An 18,630-nucleotide genomic window follows, 5' to 3' on the forward strand; every position below is an offset into this window, starting at 1 on the left:
CCTTTTTTTTTGTTTAAATTGGGCATTTTATATAATTACATTTCACTCTCTGCCTATTAATTATACTTTTTTTTAACTTATTTTAGTTGTTGCCCTGGTGTTGGCAATATACATTTTTTAGAAATTTTATTTATTTATTTTAGTAATCTCTACACCCAACGTGAGGTTTGAACTCACAGCCCCAAGATCAAGAGTCACACACTCTTCCAACTGAGCTAGCCAGGCACCCCAGAAGTAATTTTTGATTAATCCAAGTCCATCTTTAAATAACACTATACTATTTCACAGTAGTGCAAGTACCTATAAAAATAGAATATTCCTAATTCCTCCCTCCTGTACCTTGTATCATTGTTTTCATTTGTTTCATTTTTTCGTAAGTATATATATATATATGTATATATATGAATAAAGGAATCATATATATATATACTTATGCATACATATTTAAATACATTTGCTATTATTATTTTAAACAAACTGATCAGTTAGATCAATTAAGAATAAGAAAAATAAAAAGTCTTATTTTACTTTTACTTATTTATTCTCCAGTGCTCTTCTTTTCATTGTCTACATTTGAAACTCTGACCTATATAATTTTTCTTCTCTCAAAAGAACTTCTTTGTTAAATTGCTTGAATGATGGACAAATCACCAACAAATTCCCTCAGTGTTTGCTTTTTGCAGGAAGTCTTTCTCTTTCACTTTAAAAGATAATTTCGCAGGATACAGATTTCTAGGTTGGTGGGTTTTTTCTCAGCACTTGAAATATTTTATTCCATTCTCTTCTTGCTGTGCAGCTTCTGAAGAGAAGTCAAATGTAATTCTGGTCTTTGCTTCTTTATAATTTGGATGTCTTACTCTGGGTTCTTTCAGGATTTTTCTTTATTATTGGTTTTCTGAAGTTGAAGTAGTTTTTCTTTGGCATTTATGCTGCTTGAGGTTCTCTGGGCTTCTTGGATATTTGGTTTGGTGTCTGACAGTCATTTGTGCAAATTTTCAGTCATTATTGGTTCTATTATTTCTTTGTTACTCTCTTCCTTCTGATATTCCCATTACATGTATGTTATATCTTTTGTAGTTGTCCCACACTCCTTGGATATTCTGTTCTTTTCTTTCCCCCCAATTTCTTTTCTCTTTGTTTTTCACTTTTGGAAGTTTCTATTGTCATGTCCTCAAGCTCAGAGATTCTTTTCTCAGACATGTGCAGTCATTCTACTAATAAGACCATCAAAGACATTCTTCATTTTCAATCTCTAGCATTTCTTTTTGATTCATACTTAGAAATTCCATCTTTCAGCTTACATTATCTATCTGTTCTTGCATATTGTCTGTTTTTTTCCATAATTTCTTTAGAATATTACTAGTAGTTCTTAAAAATTGCTAGTTGGACAATTCCAAAATCTTGCCATATCTGACTGTGGTTCTGATGTTTGTTCTGTCTCTTCAAACTGTGATTTTAGCCTTTTGGTATGCCTTTTAACCTTTCATTGAAAAAGACATTATGTACTGGATAAAAGAAATTTGGTAAAGACTTCAGTAATATACTGGTAAAGTGCAAGGGGAGGGGAAGCATTCTATAGTCTATGATTAGATCTGTCTTTTAGTGAACCTGTATCCCTGGATTGTGAAGCTTACCAGTGCTGTTCAGTTCTTTTTCCCCACTAGATGGAGCAGGACGTCTATATATGGCTGTAGATGTGTATTTCCCTTTTGCCACGTGGAAGGGGGCTAGAGTTGTGTACTTCCTTTTCTCTAATTCTGTATGGGTCTTCTTTAATTAAGAAAGAAAAAAATCAAGCTATCACTATATTTAAAAATTATCATTATATGCTTTCAATCTAGGTTCTAAACAGAAAGCTATATTCACTAATTATTTCTTTAAATTTTATTCTTACTTTACATATATTTAGGAGATCTTTCATACAATACAAACTTTAGGAACAGAAAAATGGATGTGAGTGAACCCAGATCATAAACTCATTTCCATTGTTTCATTTGGGGAATGAAAGATGAAGGCAAAGTTATCATTCAGCAACTAAAAAGTGCAGAAATAGTTAAATGAAAAAGGTGATGATGATGTTGAAGTTTTTGCCTTTTTTTAAAAAGATTTTATTTATATGAGAGGGAGAGAGAGAGAGCTTAAAGAGAGCATGAGCAGGGTAAGGGACATAGGGAGAGGGAGAAGCAGATTCCTCGCTGAGCAGGTAGCCGAACGTGGGGCTCAATCCCAGGACTCAAGAAATCATGACCTGAGCCACCCAGATGCCCCAAGTTTTTGCTTTCTTAACCACATTCACAGTACTTAACGTTATTGACTCTGGAGCCAGATAGCCCTGGTTTAAGTTTTGCGTTTGGAACTTAACCACATTGGACACTGTGGGCAAGACACCCAACCTCTCTGTCTCTTTCTCCTCATCTGTAAAATGGGATACCTGGGGCACTCCTTTCATAGAGTCATTGAAGAATTAAGTGAGTTAACATGTATAAAACTTTTATATCTGTGTCTTGTAATACTTAGTGTCTTATAAGTGAAAAATAAACTTCTGTTGATTATTTCTGAAATTAGGTGAAAACAGCAGATACATAGCTAGCATAGCAGCTACATCTGGCTTTGTGAAGAACTTCAGCTTATAGTGTATTATTTTAAAGAAGACTTCAACCACTGAAAGAAAAAATGAAATGTCATCCTGGAATGGAATTATATTTCTTAGTCTGTCAAAATAGCACAGAGTCAGGAAAACAGAAAAACAACAAAGCTTTGAATGTACCACGGTTGTTTAGTTTTGTTCTTGTTCTGTGAATCCTCAGTGAACATGTATATTTAGGAATGTAACTGTGGCTCTTCTTTTAATTGTTGAGAGCATTGTCGGGAATCTGTTTTGTAATTAATTGTGCAATGTAGTAAGACATCAAAATTATTTATTTTCTAAATTTCAGGAATTATGTACAATTTTAAGAGAAGTAACAAATGTGGATACCAAACATGAGGTACAAATTAGATAGGGTTGATATTCAAACACAGTCCAAGTAAAACTTGATTGTAACAAACACAAGTTCAATGCAAACTAGAGCAAAAAAAATCCCAAGGCACACACTAAACACCCATATACTATTAGGATTCAGCAACAACACTGCTTTAAAAATGCACTGTATTCATGGACATGTTGAATTTCTCTAATATACAGAAAACTAAATATGTGTGCAGTAATTTCTAAAAAGGGAACTTATGGCTCTCATGAAGAAATAGTCCAATGAATTTGAATGACAGTATCTTGTACTAGCAGTTTTAGAAAACAAATTTTTGTTACTTGGACAAATTTAAAAGTTGTCAGATTTTATTTGGACTTGGTGTTAATAATTATTTATAGAACTGTGATGACAAATAAGGTAGTCACCTTTTGATTTTTCTTTTTTTAGGAGATATTTAAGTCTAACACTGACCACATATACTAGTAGATCAAAGTCCAACATTGGGTTAATCCTTTTTTTTTTTTTTGAGAGTTATCCATAACCAAGTCTGAAAGGAACATCTGTTTTTGGCTCTTTGATGTGTAATTACTTTCTTTCTTGCTGCACTTTGAGTTGGTATGACAAGTGTGATGACAGTCAACACACAAAAATGTGACACATTATTTATGACCATGCTTCAGTGATGCTGCAGGAGGTTTTGGCAGTCTTCTCTAGACATCACTGTAGTTTATTATACAATAGCCTCGTGATATACTGTTGCCATTCAAACTGTGATCTGCACCACTGTAGTGTGATAGGCAGATAACAGGCTATATTTGGGGATTTTATTGATAGTTTAGTATAATTTTATATTAAGCAGGATTTGTAGTTGAAACTATTTTAAGAAACTAAATGTAGCATTCATTCGAGGTGGATTTAGATTTCAGAGCTCTATAGAAATCCGAAGTACCAGTTATACAGGATATAGCTTGTCTTCTAAGAGGAACATTGCCATTTTGGTTCAGTTTTTTACTTCTTCATTAGTGCATCACTGGATTATCCACTGCCAACAGTGCACAATACAATGTCACATTTTATTTTGTCCCTCTTAAAAATGTTATCTCTGATTACCCTGGTGAAAGGTGATACTTGTCTTCCTTATTATTTTTCCCTTTTAAGTTTTATTATTAGTCTGCAGCATTTTATTAACTTCTCAAAGAATAAACCATTTTAAATTGTGTTCTTGTCATATCTCTGTTATCATGTTGTTTTATAATTATTAATGTATAACTTTCTCATTAGACTATAAATTCCTTGAAAGCAGGATTTATAGTCTATTAATTTAGATATTGCAGCAGCACCAAGCACAAAGTTTGACATTGTTTATAGCCACTGAAGATTAGTAAATACGTGAATGAGTGCTGGCCCTGGTGGCGGTGAAGACTTGAAGTGCCTGGGAGGAAAAAGGGCAAGGATAGCTGTAGGCTAGCAAATGCCATTTGAAAGTTAGGTGTTTGTTAAGTAGTTGACTATTCCCCATTGAAGCAGAATAAACATTATTGGCCAAACATTATGCTTAAATAATCGATATAGAGACATAAATAAATAGTTGTAGTAAGACATGATTGAGTCCATAATAAAGATATAGAAATGTTCAAGTGAGGGAATAACAACTATATTCAAAATGTTGAAAAATAAAGAGATATTTAAAGATGAGGGAACATGAGCAAAAGATGAAAGTTTGGAATGAGCACAGGAGATCTAAGAAATGTGATGGGTTTGGGGGCATTTGGGACATGACCTGGTTGAATGTGTTAGGGCCTGTTTGTGGGCAACCTTTTACACCATGCTGAGGGGTTGAATTTTAAACCATAGATCATGAAATATCTCTTTAAGTAGAGGAATTCAGATTTGTTTTTTAAAAACTCATGTGTGTGTGTGTGTGTGTGTGTGTGTGTTTGTGTGTGTGTTTGTGTGTGTGTGTGTGTGTGTGTGGCAGTGAAGGAGTTAGTGTAGAATCAGATGGTGGTAGAGAGAAAAAAACCAAACCCTGATATGTTGAAACATTAGTTCGAATGAAAGGTATTAGAGTAAAGACAAAGTTGTGACAGAAGAAACAGAAAGAAGGGTCTTGCTTCAGGTTGTTAATGTGAGGTAGAACTGATAGGACTTGGGGACTGATGGGTTATGTGGAGTTAAGGGGGAGAGGAACTTAATACTCTAAGCTTTGCATAGACAGTAACATGAGCTGTTTGGAAACTTGGCTAAGTTTAAAAGTCTTTAATTTTCTTTTTTTGTGATTTATGAATTATGTGCTTTAAACAAAACTTTAAATTGGCTAAATGGCCATATTTATGGGTTATCCTATGGACAAAATAATCTTATCTCACCATATTTCTATATTTCTCGAGCTTTAGAATAAACACACAGTTAATGTAAAATTATTTGCTCAAAGGAATATAAGAATGTGATAGACTATTAAATTATGTTTTATGTAAGCTTTTTGGAAATGAGATCTTTTTAAGGCATAACCTAGTTCATTTCTGTTTACAATAAGACTTAGTTCTTAGAAGAGTGGCAAGTGTGCAGTAAGTGTCAGCAAATTATTATCTACTCTTATAAATATTAGTGTTACCTGTTCCTTGGATAATTACAAGAGCCTTTTAATTGATCTCCCTGCATTTGTCCTGCCCATCTGTTAGTCTGTTCTCTAAATCTTAAACACAGGGATGCCTAGGTGGCTCAGTCAGTTAAGTATGTGCCTTCAACCCAGGGTCCTGGGATCAAGTCCTGCGTTGGGCTCCTTGCTCAGCAGAGAGCCTGCTTCTCCCTCTGCCTGCCGCTCCCCCTGCTCTCTCTCTTTCTCTCTCTCTCTCTGACAAATAAAATAAAATCTTAAAATCTTTAAAAGAAATAAACACAGAAGAGCAAACCTATTTCTGTCAGATAGCACTTGGTTGAAATAATGGATGAGTGAATGAGGAATGTCACTTTTCTGTTTATAATCATACAGTGACTTTTCATATCATTTATAGTACAAGTTGAAGTTCTTTCAGTATTCTACAGGCTCGTATGAGATCCAGTCCCACCATCTGCTCTTTTTTCTCGGACCTCATCAATGATTCCTCTCCCCTTTTCTCTCTTTGGTCAACAAGGCATCCTTTCTTTGAACACATCAAGCCTGCTCCAGCCTTGGGTCCTGGACATCCATTAGTCTTCCTGCCTGGAAGGCTGTCCCCTACAGATCGGCATATTTTATTTCTTCAGTTCCTCACGTGTCTCTGTCTCAATATCTATTTATCAATGAAACCTTTCGGGATCACACTTTGTAATATAGCATCCTACCTTCTGACACATCTTCCTTATCCTTCTTTATACTCTCTATGGCACTTAATCACTTTCTGATGTACTATGTTTTGTTTATTTTCTCTTCTCCTCTGGAACATAAGCTCCAAAAGGGCAGGCGCTCTGTGCTATATCCATAGGGTTTATAGTAATACCTGAAACTTAATATTTTTTTAATGAATGAAATAAAATACTTTCTACCATGTATTAATTCAAGGAATATAGATCATCTATATCAAACAAAGAAGCAGGAGGAAAGGTTTGTTTCATTTTTTTCTAACCATTTTATCTTTTTATTCATTATTTTGTGTTGAATAGAGCTACGTTGGTAGTTACTGTTTAGTAAGAAACCTTGTTAGAAAGTATAAGATAAATATGCACTTTTTATTTTAGTGCTTCAATCAATTTTAGGCATTTTCTGTATTACTAGGTAATTAGCTAGTACATTCAAATAGTGCTACATTCGAATAAGATAAGAACACTATTCATTTTCTTAAAAACTGATTTCTTAAGCCGATTTTGGGACACCGAGAAATGAAAAGTCTCGTGTGGGTAGCAGTTCTGTCTATGATTATGTGGTTTCCCTCATTCTTTCCTTTGAATTATAGCTCAGATTCGATCTCTGATTCATTTTCAATTACACTAAAATTCTAAGCATTTTCGCAGCTTTCCTTTTCCACACAAAATAGTTGAGCAAGAATCATTAACCATATGGCATATTTGAAAAAAAAAAAAAAAACTATGATGAGAGTTAATGCTTTGGCAGATTCGGAAGTCTGAGTAGACCAGAAGCTTAGTTTTTCAATTAATCTTCTGATAATGGTAGTTACTTATTGAGAATTCTATGCTATTTTTAAGGTTAAATGTCAGTTTTGTTCCTGGATATACAATCAAAAACCTCTACAAAGACAGCTCATACTTTACAATAAAGCTCTAATATCAAATGTGAACAGAAGTTTTAGTGTCCAGGGTGTATCTTATGGAAACATTGTTTAGTTTTGTTAAGCTATTGCTTTTACAGTGGCACTTGCTGGAAACTGCTTAGCTAAATGTATTTTTCTTTTTCTTCTATTATGTTTTTTCCTGATGGGTTTTTCTTATAGAATAGTGACTTTAAGGCTCCTGAAACTCAACCTTTTTTTGGAATTTATTATTGGAACAATTACAAATGGACTCTTCAGCAACATTTCTTAGATTTTATAGTGTCGACAGACACGTTGTCTAGAAGTTTGCCATTCAAAGATGTGTTCTCCTTTAATTGCCTTCAAATACTATAATAATTATACCTTATATTTGTGAACATGTTACATTTTAAAAACTGTTTAAATACATATTATTTTTTAAAGAATCTCTAGGAAATACAGGACAAATAACGGTATTCTCAATTTACAGGTGTTGAACTCAAGTCTTGTAATGATGAACAAATTAATATCCCAGAGATCCATTTATTGAACAAACTATTGTGTATCCAGGATGTGTAGGCTTATTCCAGGAAATATGAAAATCTTAGAGAACAAAACAGACGAGTTCTTGCTCTTATGAAGTTTATATTCCAGTGGCTTTAATTGAACAATATAGATTGGCTGATTAAGTGGAGGAGCCTAGACGATAAACTGCACCTTTTGTCTTGATTGAATCCTTAAACTTAGTGCATACGAAAAGGGAAGATGCCAATTACTGTTTCAAGGTCTTTGAGTATATGGTCTTTCTCTAACTTCTCACATTCTCTGTGAGTCCACCCTGTGTTCCAGCAAAAAACAATGTCTACTGAGGAGTGAACAGGAAGGCTGGGGAACCTGGTGATGAGCATTATTTCCCTAGGGCTAAGGAGGGAAGGGCAGAAACAGTGGTATAGAGTTCATTGAAAGCTGGGGCCATGTGGAAGTGTTTTCCAGAAATGGCAGTAGTGGTAAGGGGGCCAGACGGCTGTGATAATCTTGGGAAGTGTGAGGAAAACGACCTGACCTCCTTCTCTCCCCACCTTCCGAACTCTTGGTAGTAACTTCCCATTGTCTGAATTGGAACCTGCAAGAGAGTCTGATGAGGTGGGCTCTAAGGGTCAGATTTTTGGGGCACAGAGTAGGAAAGAGAAGTGTAAGTAATTAGAATTTGGGGGGCCAACAGAGAGTATCGATCACTTCTATATTTAAAAGAAAAACTGGATACTTTATCATTAATTGTGTCATTTATGCCAAGCCTTTCTGGATCATTCCTCTAATTTTCCCATATGGAAGTTGTCCCACTCTCCCCACCCCCTGGCTGCCCACTTTCTTTCTTCCTCATAAGTGAAGTATAGTAGGTACTAAAGAAATATGTTTCTTATATGTGATGTTTTGTGTATTATTAATCTTCTTTACGAAACTATAAGCTATCTGAGAATAGACTCCGAGTCTGTTTTCCCTCTTTATTCCTCTTCCTTTTATCCAGAGAACTAACCTATTACTTTGCTTTAATATTTGCTGACTGCATAGATGAATGATTGGTAAACAGCCAAGGAAAAAGATTCTCAAAGTTATCTGGCTGTTAAATTCCTGTGTCAGTTACAATGAAAAGTTGTAGGAGAAAAGCAATTATTTTCTGGCTAATAATGTATCTGTGACTATTAACAAAAATTATCACATATACTAATATATAAAAGAGAAAAATATTTTGTCTTGGGGAAAAAAATGTAACTTGTCCCAAAATTGTGAGGTATACAGTACCTCCTAAAATTAGGAATGTTGCATAGCAGGTTTGCTTTTGCACTCAAGAAAAATATAGTTCTTTCCTCATATTCCCATTTCAATAGGGAATTCTGTCTTTCAGCTTTGTGTGCATGCCCCCTGTTTTTCACTGTTCAATAGATATATGTACATATTGGCTGTATTCTGTCATGAGCTAAGAAGTTTTCACACTGACATGGAAAAAATCTTTTTTTCCAAAATTAAAAAAGAGTAAAAGGTATGTTAATTGTTTTATATATTTATATGCATAATTTTAAAATCCTCTTAGGCTTATATATCTTATTAAAATGGCCAGTTTTGATGTCATAAAACTTCAGTGCACTAAAGGAAATGTATCATTCGTTGTTACATGGTAGAGGAGTGGAACATAGTAAACATAAGGAAATATTTTTTAAAGTTCTTTTTTTTTCTGGACAGTACCACTGTATATAGAACGAAAATAATGAATGTATAGAGAGGCTACAACCAGTGATTTTGCTTCATCTGCTGAGAGATATTTTCTCTAGCCTTAAAAATAGGCAATAGAAAAAGGAGATGCTAAATTGATATGTAAAAAAAATCATTTCCAAATATCAGGCTTATTTGCTTAGAGGAGTAGATGTGCCAGTTCAACTGTTAAACTCTTTATGGAATGATGAAAATAGTCTATCATGTTTTTTCATATTCAAGAGATGATAATTACTTTAAAAATAAGTCCAAAATTTATTGCCAAGTCAAAAGCTATGAGATATAAAGTAAATGTCAAATTCTGCTGTTAACTTTGTGAGACAGGCAATGAAAATCATACCTACATGCAAAGGCCATATTTGACCTTTATGCTGACATTAGTTATATGAACTTGTCCTTTAAGTGTGTTAAAATACAAGTTAAAAATATTAAATGATGCTGCTGTTTTTTTCATTCAGATGATTTTTTCTTAAATTATTTTTAAATTATTTTTAAAAATAAGTCTGAAGATGATTTCCATTTTATTTTAAAATCCTGTTTTTAGATTTTTAAATATTATTTTCAATTATATTTTTAAGAAAATAGATCCTTGTATAAAGTATCAGATACATTTATTTTGGGAGAGGAATTAAGTTGTGGTGAAACAAATGTAAACTACAAAAGATATATAATTTTGATGTAAATACAAATATACACGTATATAGTTCTGTTGAGAATACATTTTCTGTTCTTTTTTTCCATTGTTGACATGAAGTTGAACTCGAATATAATTTCATTAATATGATGTTAGAGATACAACAAGGAATTGCTTTTTTATTGAAGTATAATTGACATATAATATTACATTAGTTTCAGTGTGCAACAGTGTTTGATATTTATATACATTATGAAATCATTCCTACAATAAGCCTAGTTACCATTTGTCGCCATACATAGGTTTTTACAATATCATTTACTGTATTCTTTACACTGTACATTACATCCCCATGCCTATTTATTTTATAAGTGGAAGATTGTGCCTCTTAATCCGCTTCTCCTATTTCATCAATTGCCTTTCTCCCTCCACCCCTAGGCGAACATCAATTTGTTCTCTGTATCTGTAAGTCTGCTTCTGTTTTGTTGTGTTTGTTCATTTGATTTGCTTTTTATATTCCACATGCAAATAAATCATAAGGTATTTGTGTTTCTCTGCCTGACTTGTTTCACTTAGCCCAATACACTCTAGGTCTATCCATGTTATTGCCAATGGCAAGATTTCATTCTTTTTTATGGCTGAGTAATATTCCATCACACACATATGCACACACACACACACACACACACACCATATCTTCTTTGTGTATATTAGCGTTTTTCTTTTCTCTGGATAAATGACAAGTGATATTATTGCAATATTGCAATATTGCAAGATCAAAATATTGCAAGATCATATGATAGTTCTAGTTTTAATTTTTTAAGGAAGCTCCCTGGTGTTTTTCCTAGTGGTTACACCAATTTACATTCCCACCAACAGTGCATGAGGGTTCTCTTTGTTCCATGCCTTCACTAATACTTGTTATTTCTTGTTTTTTTGTTTTGTTTTGTTTTTCGATACTTTTAAAGCCATTCTGACTGGTATGAGATAACATCTCACTATGGCTTTGATTTGCATTTCCCTAGTGATGAGTGATGATGAACATCTTTCATGTATTGGTTGACCATCTGTGTGGCTTCTTTGGAAAAATGTCTATTCCTCTGCTCATTTTTAATCCGATTGTTTTTTGATATTCAATTGTGTGAGTTCTGTATCTATTTTGGATGTTAATCTCTATCAGATACATCATTTGCAAATATTTGCTTCTATTCAGTAGCTTGCCTTTTTTTAAAATTTTTTATTGTTATGTTAATCACCATATATTACATCATTTGTTTTGATGTAATGTTCCATGATTCATTGTTTGCGTATAACACCCAGTGCTCCATGCAGAACGTGCCCTCTTTAATACCCATCACCAGGCTAACCCATCCCCCCACCCCCCTCCCCTCTAGAACCCTCAGTTTGTTTCTCAGAGTCCATCATGTTTTGTTGTCTCCCTCACTGTGCAAAAGCTTTTCAGTTTGATGTAGTCTCATTTGTTTTTTCCCTTCTGTTCTCCATGCCGGAGGAGACAGATCCCCCCAAAATATTGCTAAGGCCAGTGTCAGAGAGTTTACTGCTTATTTTTTCTTCTAGTTTTATGGTTTTAGGCCTTACATTTAAGTCTTTAATCCATTCTGGGTTCACTTTTGTATACAGAGTAAGAAAGTGGCCCAGTTTCATTCTTCTGCATGTAGCGATGAAGTTTTCCCAGCATTTATCGAAGAGACTGTCTTTTCCCCATTGTATATTCTTGCCTTCTCTGTCATAGATTAATTAACTGTACAAGCATGGGTTTATTTCAGGGCTGTCTATTCTGTTCCATTGATCTGTTCCATTTGGGGTCTTTTGTGGTTCCATAATGTCATTGATATTTTGATAGGAATTTCATTAAATCTGTAGATTACTTATTTACCTTTTTACTTAATAATTAAAATGCTTTTTGACGGAGTCCAATAAATGGATACTTAAACTCAGTATGAACTCTGGCATAATTTAATTTGATGAATTTTCTTTAAACCTCTGATAAGTTTACTTAAAAACTTCTCCCTTCAACTTCTTTCTTTATACTTGGACTATACTTTTTTATCATCCTCACTTTATATTTTCTCCAATGGACTGAGGGATAGTTACACATGGTGATACTGTTAGGTATGATAATCTAGGATTACCCTGAGTTCTAGCTATTTGCCACATTAAATCAGCCAATATTTCTACAGCATCAACTTATTACCAGTTCCTGGACATAGTCAGATACTACCTTAGTTATAAATAAACAAAACTACTTTTTTAAAAGTGTTCTTTATTCTGTCATAAAGACAACACTTACAGGGTATACATAAAAGCAAACTAGTATTAACTCAGTCTGTATTAGTATTCTAGGGCTGCCATAACAAAATATCACGGACTGACTGTCTGAAACAACAGAACCTTAAACTTTTTTGCAGTTCTGGATGCTCAATATCTGAGATCCAAATGTCAGCAAGATTGAGTCTTCTGAGGCCTCTCTCCCTAGCTTGTAGGTGACTCTCTTCTCCTTGTGTCTTCATGCAGTTTTTTTGGGGTTGTGTCTGTGTCCTAATCTCCTTATAAAGAAACCAGTCGTATTGAATGGGGACCCACCCTAATGACTTCATTTTACCTTAATTATCTCTTTATAGGTTCTATTTCCAAATAAGTTTACACTATGAGGTTAAGACTTATATAAAACTTATATAAAATATTATATAAATCTGGTTTGGTTGGGGGACACACAGTTGAGCCCAAAACACTAAGTTTGGCAAGTTCATTGCATCCTTGATTAGCAATGAGAAAATGGGTATAAACTGCTACAGAAAGAGAAGTATGGACTGTCAGATAAAGGGAAATTTTCCCTGATTCTTACTGATTCCTATAGCTCGGTTTGGCTTCAGTGATAAACCTTACAATCTGCAGGTAGAGGGACATAATTCAAAAGTAAATGAAGGCAATTTCCTTAGAAGAAAAACTGAACTTATTCTGGAAACAATCATTAATTATCATTCCATTTTATAGACTTAAGAGGTTCATCCCCAAATATTTCCTTTGATTAAATTTCTTAACTGAGTAAATGATTTTGCCATCCGGCTGTTGCTCACTCCAGAAACTAAAGAATTGCTTTCCATTCTCCTCCAATGCACTTTTCTCCATCTTTCCTGCCTTTCTCAACCCACCCCATTATCAACATTGGGTTTCTGAACCTTGCAGATATTTTTCCCTAATATGTCAACTCTATGTCTCCTTTGTCCATTCATGCCTCGGCTTAGTTTAATTTCTCAGCACTTAACTACATGGATTCCTAAGAGATTCCCATGCTTCCAAACTGGCTGCTTCCAAATCATCCTTCCCTATGTCGTCAATGATTTCATTAAAAAACAGTATCGATCAATTTGTTCCATTGTTCAAAATCCTTGAATGACACTCCATAACTTCTAGAATTCAGTTCACACAAGGTTTTCTTAAATTGTTCCTCCTTTCCCTCTTTCCACTCTCAACCCTCACTACTCATTATCATCACATAGGGCCTTCCTTCCAACTATGGGGTACTATGGTTACTTCTCTGACTTTGTAATGCGGTTTCACACCTCCAAAGCTTTGGTTAAGAGGCTTTTTCTATTTAGTGCTATTTCTCTCTGCATCTTCATCATCAAGCTAACTTCTATTTGCTCATAACATATCATTAAGATTTTCCAAGAAGCATTTCATAAAAACATTCATTCCCATTGAAATATCTCCTTGTTGCAAGTTAATGGAGACAAGAATGTGCTATGGGAAATATGGAGTTTAGTTGATTTTATAACACAACTGCATCTGTGTGATTTACTTTAGTATTAGGGGAGACGAAATTTTTAATTTTAGAAATTTATGAAATTCAGTGAGGTGCATCATCAATAGATACTTGAAGTCTATTTTTCCTGATATTATCAAAAGTAAGTTATTCCCTTAGAATATAAGCAACATCCACGTTTTAATATTAAAATTTTGAGCCTTCCAAGATTACAAGTGGAATTAAAAGCTTCATGGTGGGGCACCTGGGTGACTCAGTTGGTTAAGTGTCTGCCTTCGGCTAAGGTCATGATCCCAGGGTCCTGGTGTCGAGCCCCCTGTCGGGGTCCCTGCTCAGCAAGGAGTCTGCTTCTCCCTCTCCCTCTGTGTGCTCTCTTTCTCTCTCAAATAAAAAAATCTTTAGAAAAATAAAAAAAATAAAAGCTTCATGGTATTATACAGATACTAGTTGCTAGATTGACATTCAAGAGAGATTATTTATAGATAAACTGCTTAAAAATGAGTTCTTTATTTGAACAGTGATAGTTGAACATTGATCCAGCCTCTCCATTTGCTGTTTTGGTTATAGCTTAATTTCCTTGCTGTTGTGATTTTATTTTGTTCTAAACATATAATCCATTCACAGGTCACATTGAATTGAACATGACAGCTGATCAGAACCTGGTTTTCCATTGTGTATTCTCAGGAATCAGCTGCTGTGATGTTCAATTCAGTGGATCCTTAGCCTGGGAACTGACTTCCACCAAACACTGGTTGGCTTCACATCGGATGAGGAGTTGAATTTGAAAATTCAGACACTTAACATTGACACATTGACATTTGACCTTAAAACATTAGACCAATCTCTTATACCACATTTTTAAAATAAATTTGATTGCTTATACGTGGGGAAAAAAGCTAAATGTGTATTAACTTATGTATTTCATAGAGCGTGATGTAGTTTATTCATTGCACCGAAATTAGAAATAGCTAAGGCTTTATAGATACACACACACACACACACACACACACACACACACACAAACACAAACAAAAATGGAAAACAAACCAACAAAAATTATTAAAATTTGTGCATTATATTTTAGTTGTAAAAGGAAGATATGCTATTACTTATTAACTGGCAAGATCTTTTGGCACTCTATGTGACATTTAGAAGAACCTCACCTTTGGAGATGGGTGCCATTTGGTTTTTTTACATTTGTTTTGCTTTCCACCTTAGTCTCATCCTGTCTCTATGCAAATACTACTGCAGAGACCTAGTTGATACAGATGTAGATAGCAAGGTAATTGCATCAACTCTAAGTTTGGCTTTGTAGATCATTAGAGGAGGCGGATGTCTTTTTCATGGTTCGCATGCAGCAGATGCCAATATTATATGGTAACTTCACCCTTTTCCAGCTGTGGAGATTTTTATGACTATTGAATCTAAATATTTACAGTTTATTCAACCTGTCGGGGTGCTTTTGTTTATCTATAGACTCTCACAACATGTCCTATGATTAACCTAAAACTGTAAAACACCTTCTGGGGAAAATTATACTGTAGCTTTTTAACTGAATTTTTCAGTTTCTTTCCAGTAGTGTATTTTATGGCTAAATGTTAAACACCTGAAATAAGAATTTATAGTAGAAAGCTTGGCAGGTTTCCATTTAATGAAGTCAAGTAAGAACTTAGAAAACCAGAATTCTTCTCAAAAATATACTATTTAAAAAATACCATAAGCTTATAAGATAGGCAACTTTTTTTTTTCTGTTTTAGCAACAGCTTCACTTGGTTCATTATATTTCTTATACTTAAATATGGAATTCTGGAGTTCTGGAGAGGACCTTAGGTACTTTCTCTACATGTGCTCATTTTACAAATGATGAATGAGGTGACTTGCACAATTCCACATAGTTAATGGCAAAGTTGGGAGAAAATTCAAGAGTCAGGATTTCTAACTGAAACTCTCAGTGATGCCAGCACTCAAGACGTACTCAATGATGCCTCATTATTATTATTTTTTAACAGCAGAATGAAAAACTGTGTATTCAAAATTCTGTTTGTTACTTATTATTATTCATTTATGTAACTCTATAATTATTTGTATATAATTCAGTTGTAGCTACTCAATGTTCCAAATTGATCAGCTAATGTTTAAGAAATGCTATCAATAAATTTTAAGAACTTATATTAGTTTCCTGTGAGCATATTTAAAATCAGGACATAAAAGAAATGTTAGAGACTTTCCTATCTATTTACAAAAAAGAATCTTGAAAAAAATCTCTGAAATTATCTAATTTGATTGATTATATTGCCTTATGACGTGGAAATAAAGAATTTTGAGGTTGAAACACTAACAATAGTATGAGTATTATAAACATTATAGTTTTCAGATGGATATTTGCTGATTCTGTTTTCTTTTATGTTTTACTGGGAAATAAAGTAGATGTTTTTTTATTTGGGTGTTACCTGACCATATTAACATGCTATATGTACTTTAAAAGGCTGGGTTTTTTTCAATTTTTTATTTAAAATTTCAAATTTTATTTAAATTCTAGTTAGTTAACATAATATTGGTTTCAGGAGTAGAATTTAGTGATTCATCACTTACAAAGAACATCCAGTGCTCCACACAAGTGCCCTTCTTAATACGCATCACCCATATAGACCACCCCCGCCCACCTCCTTCCAGCGACCCTCAGTTTGTTCTCTATAGTTAAGAGTCTCTTATGGTTTGTTAAAGCACTGTTTGAATGAATGATAGAATGAAATGACTAAACAACTGTTGTACAGAAGTGCTAGGAATTCTCTCCTAAGATTCATTGTGAGAGATTTTTTAAATTTAATAACTATATTTTCATTAGGCTATATAGGCTGTATAACTCCTGTTAACAAAATGCAGAAAAGCTGGAATAACTTTGAAATTATTCAAAATGGAATCAGGAGTTCTGTGAATCAGACTTATGTGCTCAAACTTACAAGGACTTGAATCATCAAGTCAAATGGATATTAACTTAAAAATTCTTCTGGGCTTGAGTATAATTCTAAATTAATATGGCCATGACTCATGGATTTATATGAAACTAGTTTTATGTTGAATTAGACCCTGTGGAAATATTCAGATTGCTTCAGGAGCAGAATATTACAATTTTTCTGTAAGTTTTCAGAACCAGTTTCGGAATCTCCTGAAATTAAACTCTTTAGATAACTCTATTACTAATTATTTGTAATGTTTTTTAATTAAAATTATGCAGAATTCAAAATAAGTGAGTTTTAATGTATGCTTCAATGTTCCATTATTTCTTAATAAAAATATCCCAAATTTCTTATTCATAATTTGAATTTTTCTGGTCTCCGCATTTTTTTTTTTCTGGTCACTGCATTTCTTACTCATCTTTGTAAGTAGGAATTCCTTTTGATACTGACTCCTTTACCAGAACACAGTAGTAGACTCTCATATAAATTTGCCTAACAATAATAATTCCGTTTAATTTGATTGAACTCTTTACTTTATATTGAAAATATATTACTATCTTTATATATCTACAGTTTTAAATTTTTATTTACTTTTTTATCAGCTTATTACTTGTATTTTATTTGTCTTATTTTATGCAGTGTGAACTGTGAATGCAGTAAAATCAAGTTTTAACAAGTGGATGCATATAGTAAAGATTCTCTGAACCACAGAATAATAGAATAATAGCTTAATATTTACAGCTGATTTGTAAAACAGGTGTGAGGTTTTTTTTAATCATTTAAGACTATTTTTTATTTAAGTCTTTTATTTCCAGTATAGTTAACATACGGTATTACATTAGTGTACAATATAGTGCTTCAACAATTCTGTACATTACTCTGTGCTCATCACGACAAGTTCGCTCTTTAATCCCTTTTTTCTTCTTTTTTTTAATTATGTTCCGTTAGCCACTGTATAGTACATAATTAGTCCTTGATGCAGTGTTCAATGATTCGTTAGTTAAGTACAACACCCAGTGCTCATCACAGCACATGCCTTCTTCAATACCTATCACCCTGTTACCCCCATCACCTGTTTCACCCTTCCCCCACCCACTTCCCCTCTGGTAACCATCAGTTTATTCTTTATAGTTAAGAGTCTGTTTCTGAGTTTCTCTGTCTCTCTCTTTTCCCTTTCCTTGTTTGTTTTGTTCTATAAGACTGTTTTTAACATTGAATGTAAATGATAGTTCTTCTTCGGGTATTTAAAAATAAACTACACATTGTCTTGGGTAAATCTTGCTCTGAATATATGTGTATCCAAATATGCTGAGTACATCCATGTTTCTTTCTGGGCAGGGGGACATCCAGCAGCTGTTGATCATAGGTGACCCCAAAGCCGCGTATGACTACTGTGAGCATTACAGCCCAGACTGTGACTCTTCAGTGCCCAAGGCTGCTCAGGCTCAGGAACCGCAGATTGATGAGGTGAGGACCATAATATGAGGGCTGTTTTCTCATTTCAATGGTACAGACCTACTCCTGTAGTTTTGAGGCTTTATTATTCAATTTTAATTAAGGTATACTTTGTATTTAAGAGTGTTTTAACATTTCTAGGAAGAGTGATTTAAAGATGATTGGGGGTGTTTTTTCTCTTAAGTACTCTGTTACTTAAACTTCTTATAAATAGAGATACCTCACTTGTATACTGTACATATAAGCATATTTCATTTTGGAGGAGGTGAGAAAAAGATAATCATCTAAAAGCTATATTTCTGCTACATAAATATCTAAAAGCTATATTTCTGCC

General features: G+C 33.8%; 1 protein-coding gene across 4 annotated transcripts in view; it reads left to right on the top strand.

Moving 5' to 3' along the window:
* The window catches only part of COL11A1 (collagen type XI alpha 1 chain), a 193,174-nt gene that overhangs the window by 43,207 nt on the left and 131,337 nt on the right, over nt 1–18,630 (top strand). For all 4 annotated transcript variants that reach the window (XM_088022931.1, XM_088022932.1, XM_028101999.2 and 1 more), the window contains exon 5: nt 18,180–18,308. In XM_088022931.1, the coding sequence (XP_087879057.1) occupies nt 18,180–18,308 (129 nt within the window). The remainder of the gene's footprint in view (nt 1–18,179; nt 18,309–18,630) is intronic.

This window comes from Eumetopias jubatus, unplaced genomic scaffold, assembly GCF_037043125.1.
Source record: "Eumetopias jubatus isolate StellerSeaLion01/CBP00866 unplaced genomic scaffold, mEumJub1_p1.0 scaffold_4, whole genome shotgun sequence".
In the NCBI taxonomy this organism is placed as follows: domain Eukaryota; kingdom Metazoa; phylum Chordata; class Mammalia; order Carnivora; family Otariidae; genus Eumetopias; species Eumetopias jubatus.